The sequence below is a fragment of the Neolamprologus brichardi genome, chromosome 8 (genome assembly GCF_056152115.1).
Source record: "Neolamprologus brichardi isolate AB-2024 chromosome 8, ASM5615211v1, whole genome shotgun sequence".
Taxonomy (NCBI): domain Eukaryota; kingdom Metazoa; phylum Chordata; class Actinopteri; order Cichliformes; family Cichlidae; genus Neolamprologus; species Neolamprologus brichardi.
In genome coordinates this window covers 18,537,789-18,550,379 of record NC_142111.1, presented here as the reverse complement: position 1 = coordinate 18,550,379, position 12,591 = coordinate 18,537,789, and the positions used below count along the sequence as shown (strand labels likewise).

Sequence of the window (12,591 nt, the reverse complement as noted above, 5' to 3'; positions counted from 1 at the left end):
CGTCCTGGTGCGCTGGCACAACTCGCACGCTTTGGTTCCAAGTTACGTCCCGCACGTGCTTTTCACACTAGGTTCAACCACAGTTAGTAGCCTAGGTAGATGAAGAGCAGATGCCCATTTCCTTAATCCTTAATTAGCCTTCTGCTTGTATTATTCACAAGTGTTTTCTTTTTTTATACCTCTTTGCTTCTTTTTCACACCTTTTCTCATTGTCTCTGTTTTAAAGAGTCTTTCATAATTTTTTAATGTTTCTCTGTTTTGAATATCTTGTGATTTTCTCCCTTGATTTTAATACACTATTTCACCAAAAAATCAAAAAGGTCACCATGTGGATTTACTAAGCAAATAGGTAAGAGCCTTCTACTGGATAATTACTGCAGTGATTAATAGGTTTCAGGTCTGCAACAGTGAGTAACTTCTTCTTTCTCCAAACCACCATATCGGAAGACATCTCCTCTGGTCCTGGAAAAGATGCTTCTTCGTTTCAGAAGGGTCAAGTTACTGCATCAAGCAAAGAGCACAATAAAGAAGACTGCTGAAACCTCTAAAATTAGGTTAAGAAGTGCCAAAGGCATTACTGACAACCCGGAAGGATAGTGGTGAAACATCATCTTTGAGGAAGAAATGTAATCAGGAAGTAATCTTGAATAACTGCGATCGGACACCCCTTTAACATTTGCTGAACTCGAGCGCTAAAAGGAAAGGGAAATAAGAGCATTTCAACAAGGTGAGGAAAGCTTAATGGATCGGTGCCAAACGGCTGTGCACGCCTAACAAAACCGCTTATCAATAAAGCAAATCAGAAAAAAGGCTTCGGTTTGCTGGGAAGCAAAGAGATTGGAAAAAGTGGAAAAAAGTGACATGGTCAGAGGAATCTGGATGTTTAATCTGTTTTCCAGAGCGATCAGTATATCTGAGTAAGAGGAGAGGTGGATGAAGCGATGTAGCCTGTGGGAGCAGTGTTACGATCTGGGTTCGCGTCAGCTGGTCAGGTTGAGCAATGTTATGCACCTGAAAACATCGGGTCAGCTGACTACCTGATTAGACTGAATCATTTTTCATCAACTGATTTATTTCTCCTCGACGGTGCAGCCGCGTTCCAAGATTGCAACGACAGGAATCGTTAGGCTGAAACTGTGAAAGAGTCTGGAAAATCTACATGTTGGAGCAGACTTCATGCAGGGGTCCCGACTCTCACCTCTCCAAGAGAGGGAGCTCTGGGCTGAACAACTGATGCATATCTGGATGAAAATAAATGAAGTGACATTGCACAAGCTTTTCAAAACGATGCAACAATGCAACAAAGTTAAAGGTGGTCCAATGAAATGTAAGAGTCCTCCCACTGCGCCAGACAATGGGAAACTGGCTTGGCTCGTTACTCAGACTGGGTCGTCTGGCTTTGTCAATTTTGCTCAGATTCATCCTGTTCAATCACAGACTGCAATAGGTGTAAGATCATCAACATGAATCACTCCAGTGAGTGGTCATAATGCTTTAGCTCGTCGGTGTATTATAAAATGCAAGAGGGGGATAAAAATTATGAATGAAACAATATTATATTATCTGTTGTTGGTCTCTAGCAGCTGATGATTGAAACAAATGGCTCTTTATCTGCTCAGAGCCCCAATATATTTACCAGCTATTCTCTAACCTACCATCTGGTGTTGGGCAGGTAACCTGCAGTAACTATACAAAGGTTTTACAGTGACCTGCTGCTGGACAACATGGTACCAATTAATCCTGCACCCCATAAAAAGAAAACAATAAGCAGAAAAATCTAAACTGCACACAAAACATTACATTTAAATTATAAATAAAAGCAGGTGCCTGAATCTAATGCAATGCACATGAGCGTCAGTCTATTCTGCTCCCCTGATATTATTCACGTCCCCTGATAATTCAGCTGTTATGAATAATGGGAACCCCGTGAACTGGTTGTTGATTTAAAAAAAAAACAAAACAGTTTAATTATAAACATAATGAGGAACAAACAAATAAACATCCCCCTCGCACGCCTCCTCCGAGCTCTCCCACCTTGCCGAAGCTGCCTTTGCCGAGAACCTTGATGAAGTTGAAATCCTTCAGGCTCCTCCTCTGGCTCTCTCCGTTCTGCCTGGCTGCCGAGGAGGACGAGGAAGAGGAGGTGGTGGAGGAGGAAGAGGAGGAAGAGTGCTGGGGTCCCTGCTGGTCGAGCGACAGCGCGTCCTGCAGGCGATCCAGCTCTGCCAAGTCTGTGGGTGTCATCGGAAAAGCAGATCAGACATCAGCAAAAACAGGCTGGCTGACTTTTCTCTTTTTTTCCTGTCAGCGTTCAACTCAATTATATGGAAATAAGAGCGATTTAGAAGCATTACACATTTGTTACTGATTGCTTTTCAATAAACTTTGAAAAAAAAACCAAAACATGATAACATCCTCTGTTAAAACCTGGAATGATTCACTCCCCGGACCAGGGCGATTAAATAACAGCAGCGAGCGGCGCCGTTGTCATCGGCGTTTGGCTCGACGAGAACAAAAAAAAAAAAAAAAATGGGATGACTTCCACAAAGAGAAAGTTAACTTTTTTATTTCTCAGCTTGCAAAGTGTGATAATGCGATGACTAACTGTGACAACCAAATGGTGGTGGGCGGTGGAGGGATAATTCAATTTTAGCTTGTTTTTAGAAAAAAAAAGAGAGAAAGAAAAAAACAATAACATTTAACTTATTTTTTAAAAACAGAAACAATCAAATGACTACCCCTCAGTGGTAGAATTAACACATTAAACCGCCCCCCGCCGTACCCAGAAGCAGGCTTTTAAACGTCTTTTTGTTGATGTTGCGTATGTGGTTTTTTGGTGTGTGTGTGTGTCGTGTTACCCTGTTGTGAGGGGGAGGTGGGGACAGCTGGCTGGCTGAAGCTGTTCTCCTCAGTCTGAGAGTGCTCAGGAGGAGACTGGGGAGGGTCCTGCCCTGGAGTCAACTGAAGAAAGAGACACAGAGAGAGTCAACATGGCCGTGCCTTTGGGCTGTCCTCTAAAAATCTGTTTCCTGAATCACGAGTCACGGAGGTGAATCCAAGTTTCTCAGCTGAAAATCGGAGCTTTGAAGCTGCTTTTTACACGTCCAACGCAGGCCTGAACTTTTAAAGGCATTACTAAACACGGGAGCACGTGAGAATACAAATGCGCAACGCAGTCGCTCCCACACAAAGTCTGTGTGATGTCTGATTGACCCAGTGTAAGAATAAAGCAGGTAATAGCTCGGTGAATTCACAGCGAGCGAGTGGGCGTCATGTGTCCTGCCTCCTGTGTGCTCTCCCTAACCCAAACCACGCGGCGTATTTACAGGAGTGAGAACCCATCTGAAACAGACTCCTGCCGTTGTGTGAGCGGTGTCCTCGCCGGTGTGAGCGAGGACATCTTTGAACAACGTCCCGAACTGATACACCAGAGTCTGAAAACAGCTTGTGCTTTTCATCCAACTGTAACAGAAATAAATTCAGTTTGAAATGCGTAGTTGGACAAATAGATGGACACCCTTTGAGACGCCTTCGGAGTAAAATGCAAAGATGTGCACCACACGATGATGAAAAACAGACGTTAGCTTAGCTGAGCTTCCCACAAACACTGGAAAAAAAGAAGGAACCAGTAAGCCCCTTAATTAATGAAGCTCCTTTATTAGCACATTATACGTGTGACTCCACAGGTTAACCTGCCGGCCTCAGGGAAGGTGCTGCAGCCTGGGAAAAGTCCCAAATGCATTTTCTGTGCACATCTGAGGTTCTGGAGTTTATTTCCTCGGGTAGAACTCGAGCTCACCACCTGTACATACATGACAATGGTATTTCTGAAACATGTCTTTTCCCATATTATCTTCCTATTTCTTTTGCATTAACAAGGGGAGTTTTGTGGAAACTGGACAAGTGGAGGACAACTTAAGTGGTAGGCCTAAAGAAAATGCAGCAGATGAGCAGTATTTAGAAGCCACGTCCTTAAGAGAAAATCCAGTAAAGACCTGACATGGGCGGCTCGTTACCTTCCTCCTGCGCTGCGCAGTGTTGGAGATCTTGTCAGGTGTGACTCCCAGGTCAGACAGGACCTTGGCGATTCCTCGGGCGTCCACGCCGCAGTTAGGAGCTACATTGGTCTCGCACCGCCTGTGCACATTCATCTTACACACTGTAAAAAAAAAAAGAAAAGAAAGAAAATGTGAAATTTAAACACATAAACCATGTCTCCTGCTACTACAACCTAAGTGCTCATTAAAGGCATTTTACTTTGAAAATCCAGAAATGAGTCTGCAAACTAAAAATGTATATTCCCTAAAATACATTTAGTATAAAACACAAGTTCAGACCAAGGAAGCCATTTTTGCATGACAAAAAACAAACACAAGTGGTGGACTTTACTTGGGGATACTTCTGAAAATTAGATTAAAAATAAATTCTATGTGAGTATGTAGAGTCTATAGCAAAGGCCTAACACTTTTTTTTTTTACCAGAAATGTAATTAAACATGGGGGAAAAGCAATCATTTTTCATTTGTTATCATGTTTTAACAGATGTAATGAAAACGCTGTTCGTCGTGGCATCCCTGTTTACATCATGTGGCTTCAACATGCAAATATGAGCACCTGGCCTGACATGATGTTTCCCCGTGGGCTCTCATGTAAATTCCCCACTGCTCATAAACTCACCTTTGCACTGCAGGCCCTGCCTCATGAGGCCCCACAGCAGGGAGCCGCAGTGGTCACAGAAAGTGGGGACCTTGTAGTTGTGGATACTGAACTTATGGGGCATATTAACACTGAACCGCTGTGAGCCCACCTGCAGAGGGAGACACACACAGAAGAACACACGGACACACACACGCGGGGGCATTAACGAGAGGTCAGGGTGGCATTATCAGAGGAGCGTTCTGACACACATTGCTTTAAGCAACAGATTTAGTCATCAGTGGCCTGAATGTTGAGCGTCTCTGTCCATATTCAGTATTTCTTTCAAGTTTAATTGAAAAAGAGGTCAAATAATGCTAATAAAGTCAAATCAATGTGAGTTTTGGCATATGTGTATTCTCACTGTAGAAAAAGTATTAAAAGAGCATTTGTATTTCTATAGTTGGGGTTAAATTATGGAACAATGCTAACATAACCATTTAAACCTGTTTAATTTCCCCCCAAAGAACGGAAACAACAGCACAGGCAGTGCACAAAGTTCAACCAACTAGTATTAGCCACAGTGCACACCGCTTTCTATGCGTAAGGGCCACAAGACTACTTGGTATATCTTTATATGTACTCTTCTCACTGTCTAAGTTATGATTTCTGAATAAAAAACAATTAATAAACTTCAGTTGAGCCTTTAGTTAGCAAATAATGAACTGAGGTCCACTAAAAATCCTCTCATTCCTGCAAAGTCTCCGTGCAGCTGAGTGTTTGCAGACGTGTGTACCTCCTCAGGTGTGTCTTCCTGCTTCTTCATGCCGGCACACTTGGTGATGATCAGCTCATGGCAGCGTTTGTGGACGACACACGTGCACACTAAAAGGCATTCACACACAACCTTGGTCAAATAAACACATTTTCGTTTTGAACAACAGATGTGTGGGAGGCATCTCAAAGTGTGCTAATCTGATTTTTCCAGCTGCAAACAAACAGTAAGCTATAAGAAAGCCTTATCTGTTCTTATCATATCTCAGATCATATTTACACAATATTAAGTATGACCTGGGAGGCAAGTGTAGTTCAGCAAAGCACTGCAATGCAGCCGCACACTTCTTCGTGCCACTGCCGACCAATCCAGAAAGATCTGGTTGACCCGCTTTGAATATCAATAAGAAAAGGCTAACTAACTAAAATTACAAATAATTACAGTCTACAACAGAATGTGGGTGAGTGAGCATTACCGCTGACAGCCACACATCCTCTGCTCATCTCTTCATTAATGAGAAAGACCTAATTAGGCCTACAAATCTAACACAAAAAAGACTTTGAAGAGTAGCTGAATAATGATTATTTAACAATTTATTCCTTAACTTGTGTATATCTATCTATCCATATCTGTGCAGGTACTATTAGCCTGCTGACTGAGCTGCTTCCTATCTTATAGCCGAAAGGGATTTTAATCGTGGGAGTTCCATTTTCTGGGTTAAATGAAGGAATGAAGGTTAAATGAATAAAAAGCACAAACGGAAGAATTTTCATAGGCAGCACAACTCACTAGGAGACATTAACAATGGATCATTCAGCAAAAACTATATCCATTACTTTCATATTCACAAGCAACGATTAGTCTACACAGACTGAGATAAGCAACACGTCAACAGAAGCACATGAGCAGCTTCCGTTCCCTTCCTCTATCTTTACAGGATGCACTCAGGTGTACTGTTGTAGTGTCACAAAACAAAACAAAAACAACCCACATGAAACATAAAAAATATGCTTCGGTTCGAGTGCAATTCGAGCCCATATGCATCAATGAAAACTGCATAGCTCAACCACCTGCTGCGCAGAGAATCATTTTGACACCTAAACACCATTCTGTTATCAAAACATCTTTATTATGGTTGCATATTTAAACCAGGGGGAAAAAGAAATGCACCGCGTTTAACCACAGACAGCTGTGTTGATAGAGGCATGCTGTTTAAACTACAGGTGAGACAATAAAATATGATCCAGGAAGTCCAGTTGGCGTACCAGACGAATGGATTTAAGGCTTATTTATCAAAGGCCAAATTACTTCAGCACAGGCCTCGGTAGGGTTGTAGACTCCAGATGGACGGGCTGAACTGTTGAACTAATTCTTCATTCTTCATTAATGACTCAGTTAAGTAATGTTTTGACTGTTAGTTGCTCCCATCTGACCAAATTCTCATTGGTTGAACGACCGACAGTATAAGTAATACGAATATGGTGAATATCATTCGAGTTTTAAAATAAAACTAAAATGTATAAGCCTGGCAGAAGAGGTACTCACAGACTCTGAGGATTTTTAAAACTCTTTAAAGTTGCCACAAATGTGAGGTTAACAGCAGATAAACTGCATTCACATTAAAGCAAAGGTAAGAGAGGCACAACTTTTGCTGGCTGCACAGTTTCAACCACTCCACCTTCACCTTTTCCACTGCTGAGCTGCATAACATCTTCCACCCGCACCTCCACAGGCTGCATTATGAAGTGAAGTAATGAAGTACCCTAAAGAGTGTTAAATAACACTACGAGTTCAAGCTGAATTTTTAGGATATTCGCAAGCACAGAGAAGAAAAAAAGCCTGCGCATGTCATTTTTAATACTATTATGCTTCATTTTGTTTTCTGCTCGTGTAACGCTGTAAATGCGTGGCTCTGGGGTGATGGCGTGGGACCAAATCACAGCTGTCACTCAGCAACATGTAATCCCTCTTGTGTTCTCATGCTTGAATAATAAATGATGCGCAATGTTACTTCAGAAATTGGAGTCTGCCGGAGAAAAGTACTCACCCTGACACTGGTATCCCTGCTTCCCCAGCACGCCCCTATCAGATCACACACAGAGGAGTCAGCATTTCAGCGGCATCACAGCAAGCGAAACGGGTCAGATACATGCGATAGATGTTTCACCCACCAGATGAAATCTCTGCAGTGTGAGCAGTAGGTCGGCTGTCTAAGGTAGGTGGCCATGAACTTGTGTCCATTGACTTGATGGACGCGCCTACGGACGGCGCCCTGTCGCCGGCGAGGGCCGATCCTCTCGCGAAACACGCGCTCCTCATTCTCGTTGGTTCCTGAAGCTGCAGAGGAAAGAAAAACAGTCAAGGTTATGATGGTTAGCAAACAGGGATGCGCTGCAGAGCACTGATTTGGACTGTCGCCTCACAGCCTGTGTGGGTTCTCTCACCTACTTCCTCCCACAGTCCTAAGACATGCATGTTAGGTTAACTGGTGATTTTGAAAAGGCCATAAGGTGTGGATGGAAGCTAGATAAGGCTCTTAAGTGCTGAGAATAAAACGTCGTGTGAAAATGTGTGAAAAGGCAAACAGTTCTTGTGATGTCATGGCGTGATCATTATGATCAGACTAGAAAATTACTATACAAAGACCAGTCCTGTCCATATAACTAGTTTAAAACAATTATAGAAAATGTCTTTAGCTCTTTAGTTTAAGTCTTTTTCAATTTTGTCAACATAGCAGGCATTAGAGGGATTTTGCGTGCTATGTTTACTGATGTCCACATGACTTAATCAGCCAATTTCCAGTGTTTTCCACCATGACCAGTGACCAGCCGGTCAGCCTTCCATATGACTGATTGTGAGTTGGCCAATTTCGTGCATGTGGAACACACACACACCGGCACAGGTAAGTAAACGGTGTGAAAATGTGTACAACAGCAAACCTAGTGAGACACTTAATCATTTTAAAGAAGCTAACAAAGGTGGCTAAAGCTAACCAGCGCTCAGAGTGAGCTACCAGCCGTGAGCCTCGGTATGAGCAACTAATCAAAGCAGGAAAATTAAGGGGATGAGGAAAAAAGAGGAACTTATAAATTTATATTGTTATCTGGTTCATTTATAATAGTACCTGAATTTTGTTTTGTTATATAAATCTGCTGTAGCTGATTTTGTTTGTGAAGAAAAATATGAAACTAAAAGAAAACATAATGCTATAATAACTCTAGTCACAAGTATATGAGCAACATGTAATCTTAATGATGCAACAGTCTGGTGTTAAAGAGCTGGATCAGCGACAACGTGCCAATCTATTCAGTGTTTTCCTGTGTATACCGTCCACAGGTCAGCAGCAGGTAGCAGCAGAGCTCGTAGGAAGTTAACAGCAAAGGGTTGGCAGTTTGGAGCGTTTTCCACGCTCGCTATGTCAACAGCTTGTCTTTGTTTGTTTATAAACCATTTAACTTAACTGCAAACTGTGAGTCAAGTGAGTCGACATGACTGAGAAGCGCTGACGCGACATTGTTTTTGTTTCTCTTTCTCGCTTGTTCACTTTCGCCGGTTACGTTCAGTCATAGACACATTACACAAAGCAGAAACTACAAGCAGGCTGGTCCAGTGTAACACCTGCTGGGAACCTTTCAGTGCATTTATGATAACCTAACATCCCGGCATGTTCAAATTATTATTTAACTTCGGTTGTCTCTTGTCAGGTCCACGTGCGACGTGTGCAGGAGCAGGAAAAACAGCAAGCAGGAGCTTAATGACTCCTACACTGAGCTAAAAAGAGACTAGTGTGAGTAAATTAGATGAATGCAATTTTTTTAAATTGTTTAATGTGTTTGTTTTGGGCCTGTTGTTATATGCATATGTATTTATTTGTTAGGAAAAGAAAGTAGCCTGACGTTGTGTTGCAGATCAAGAATTATTCCCAGTATTTTCCTCACAGATATGAACACAGCTTAGTGATTCAGTGCTGGTATCAGGTCATCGCCAGCAGACCGCTGTAGTGAAGGTATCGGTATCATACTCGAAGTAGAAAAAGTTGGCTTCACAGTTAAATGTGCAAAAAACTGTCTTGCGTTTTGTGGTTTTCTGAGTCAGTCTTGGCTCAGAGTATTCACACACATCACTGAGCTGCTTCGATTGGACAAATAAGGATCATTTGCATCGTGTTGCCGAGGACGTTTAATCATTCAGCGGCCTCTCATCTTCCTCTGTCACCCCCCCACCCCTTCTTTCTCACACAACACCCCACACCTACCAGCGGCCTATGCATACGTACGTGTGCGGGCTATTTATACTTTCATGTGTGGGCACTAAAACGAAGGATAGCATATTAAAATACTCCTCCTCAGCCAGCGCCATCCAATCAGGCGTTCACTTCCTCTCTGCATCTCCCCTGGAAGATAAATGCTTTCCGAGGGCAACCTTAAGACAAGAGAACCACCTCCACTCTCCCTCCCACGCGCACTCCTTCTCTCCGCGCTCCTGTCCTAGTTTGCCTTTCTTTTCACTCGCCCAGCATCTCTCTCCAGGGTGCGCTATAGATGTGGTTACCGCTGAGCCTCTCCAGAGTTCGATTACAGACAGGCTGTCTAGGGACTCTGTGTGTGTGTGTAAGTGTGAGTTTTTGTGTGTAACTGTGTGTGTGTGAGATGCTGGTGTTGGTCAGGGTGGCAGCTAAACAGGCCATTACTGGGATCACTTTGTTTTACATAATACATCATCCATCTGTCTAGGACACACAAAGTCACACACACACACACACACACACACACACACACACACACACACACACATACACAAGCATGTTAACAAGAAGAGTTGAGGGGGCATAACAACAGGTAAGAGTTATCACCGTAGAGACAAGCGTACTCTGGACAAGCTGGGTGGTCACCCAATAAATGTACACGTCACCACACACACATACACACATGCACAGACACACACATGCACGGGCAAGCAGGCAATTCGCTTTTGAAGAAGGATCCGAAAGCAGGAAATCGTATCTAAATATAAATTAAAATTAAATTAAGAACAAAACAAAAAAATTAAGCTGCATTTCCGGAAAAGAAGAAATAGCCGTGGAGACGGTCCCTCTAATGCCGAGGGCGTTTATCGATATGTTTGTGGAAGTAAAGCTGAGCTGCTCAGAGAAAATGAAGTGAAAGCACTGAGAAAAAAAATGAAAGCGACACTTTGAACATCTTAAATAAATTTGCAGATTAGTGGGCGATGCACCACATCGCTTTCTTTTGTGGTATTTAACAAATGTCAGCGTTTTCATTAAAATACTGAGGAATTTTAAACCCATTCCCCTGCAATTACTGCTTAATTGCTGCCATCGTGGGAAGACACACCAGAAACCTCAGTGTGCGTGCTTTCAACCCCCAAAAAACATTGATGTCAGGTGTGTCAGCTTCTTTTTAAATCCTAAATTAGACTGTAGATTCATGTGTGTAAACCTTTTTCTGTTATTGTATTACTTTAGTGTTATTACTACTATATTAATGTTACTCATATAGTAATTGATATTAATGATATGCTGATCTGCCTCCATCCACTAGCCACCTCTTGTGAATAAGGAAGCAGTTAAAGGAAGCTTCTTTTTCCCCCATAGTATCGAGCTTGAAACTCTAGCATCGCGCCACCGTACTCGTTATACCTCCCAACATGCAGCAGGTCTTCAGTGACCTGGTTAGAGTAAGGTTGCACACACGATGGGTCACATACTAGTCGGTGTTACCTTTGAAACCACCTTTCTGCACTTCTTCAGTTACAAGAATTACATTTGCCAAAGAAGGGAAATTTCCATCTGAATCTTTGGTTAACCATAACCTGGTCATCACCGTCTCGCTGGATGTGAAGTGCCTGAATTAGCAGTTGGACAGAAACCAGATCAAATTCAACAAATTTAACTGCAAAGTTCAAATTTGCTTATATTCTATTAACACAAATGGAAAGTGCAACACGGCATCGTAAACCTTTAAATGTCTGGTATTTCTCCTCTTAATGGAATGAATTTAAAATATTTCACATTGATATAGATGCTTATATATTTTAGTATATCTAAACTTCCCTTGACTACCAAAATGCAGCTAAACGTTTACACTAAAAAGTACTCAAAAATGAAAAAAACAAACCAACATAAAGGCATGTTTTGTCTCATTCTTCAATTATCTGAGAATTTTCTTTATTTATAAGTATTTTGTATTGAGGAGACGGGAAAACAGAGAAAGAGAAAGGAAAGCCTGTGTTTTCTAGGAAAACAGGAAGGACTTCGGGTTTGGAGTTTGGGTTTTTTTACATTTCAAAGGAGGGAACTGGCAAGGATGCACACTTTTCATAGTGCTGTTTGTCTGATTTCTGCTCTCTGCTTATAAAACATCTGCTCTTCCACCAAAGGAAAACCATCAAGACTGTGATTAAAAAGATATGTAACAAGTTTTTATTTATTTAAAATGTGATCTATTTTACACAATACTGAAATACATTTGTGTTCAACAAATGGGCCAGAATATCAGGAAAATACATAAAAATCTGTCAACCAATGTTGAGTCTTAAATATTTATGGAACAACAGGACTTCTGTGTGTGAAGTCGCCGCCCACATCCTGCCACAGCCCTGCCACTCTGGTGAAGGCTCACGAAGATGCAGATGCCTCCTCTAAGTTCCTTCTATTATCAACATATCACTGAGTTAGCACTGAATTTGTTTGCCCTCAAATCTACTATATATCAATATCAGAAGTAAATAAGCATGTTTATGTATGTTTTTGTGTGTTACAGCCCTGACTTCAGTTTAGGAGACGAAGCTTGAGGTGAGGAAATAGTGCAGGGGGAGGCATAATGAGAAAGAGATCATTAAATTATACATGTAAAAATGCTAACTAATAGAATTTGAAAGAACTATTTCTGATCTTTACATTAATGGTAAGTTATAAGGCCTATTACACATGTGGCCGGTCTCTAGTCACATAGATAAAGTGCAATTGGGCGGAACAGCGATGTCCACCTTGGCCACTGTATTCAAGATGGCGGGCAACATGGTGGCCTCCACATCTATTTTTAATGGATTAACTCTTAAGTTTAATTAAAATGCATCAGTGTCGTATCAGGCTGTTTTAGTTGATTCATTATGAGAACGTCCATCCTTTATCTCCCCATGAATAATAAGCTCATGTGCTCT

General features: G+C 41.8%; 1 protein-coding gene across 1 annotated transcript in view; it reads right to left on the bottom strand.

The window, feature by feature from the left end:
- The window catches only part of prkcea (protein kinase C, epsilon a), a 50,658-nt gene that overhangs the window by 7,515 nt on the left and 30,552 nt on the right, over positions 1–12,591 (bottom strand). Inside the window, exons 3-9 of the mRNA XM_035907845.2 lie at positions 7,581–7,746; positions 7,457–7,491; positions 5,431–5,519; positions 4,677–4,806; positions 4,017–4,159; positions 2,859–2,961; positions 2,035–2,231 (exon numbers count right to left, since the gene is read on the bottom strand). Coding sequence (XP_035763738.1) covers positions 2,035–2,231; positions 2,859–2,961; positions 4,017–4,159; positions 4,677–4,806; positions 5,431–5,519; positions 7,457–7,491; positions 7,581–7,746 — 863 coding nt within the window. The remainder of the gene's footprint in view (positions 1–2,034; positions 2,232–2,858; positions 2,962–4,016; positions 4,160–4,676; positions 4,807–5,430; positions 5,520–7,456; positions 7,492–7,580; positions 7,747–12,591) is intronic.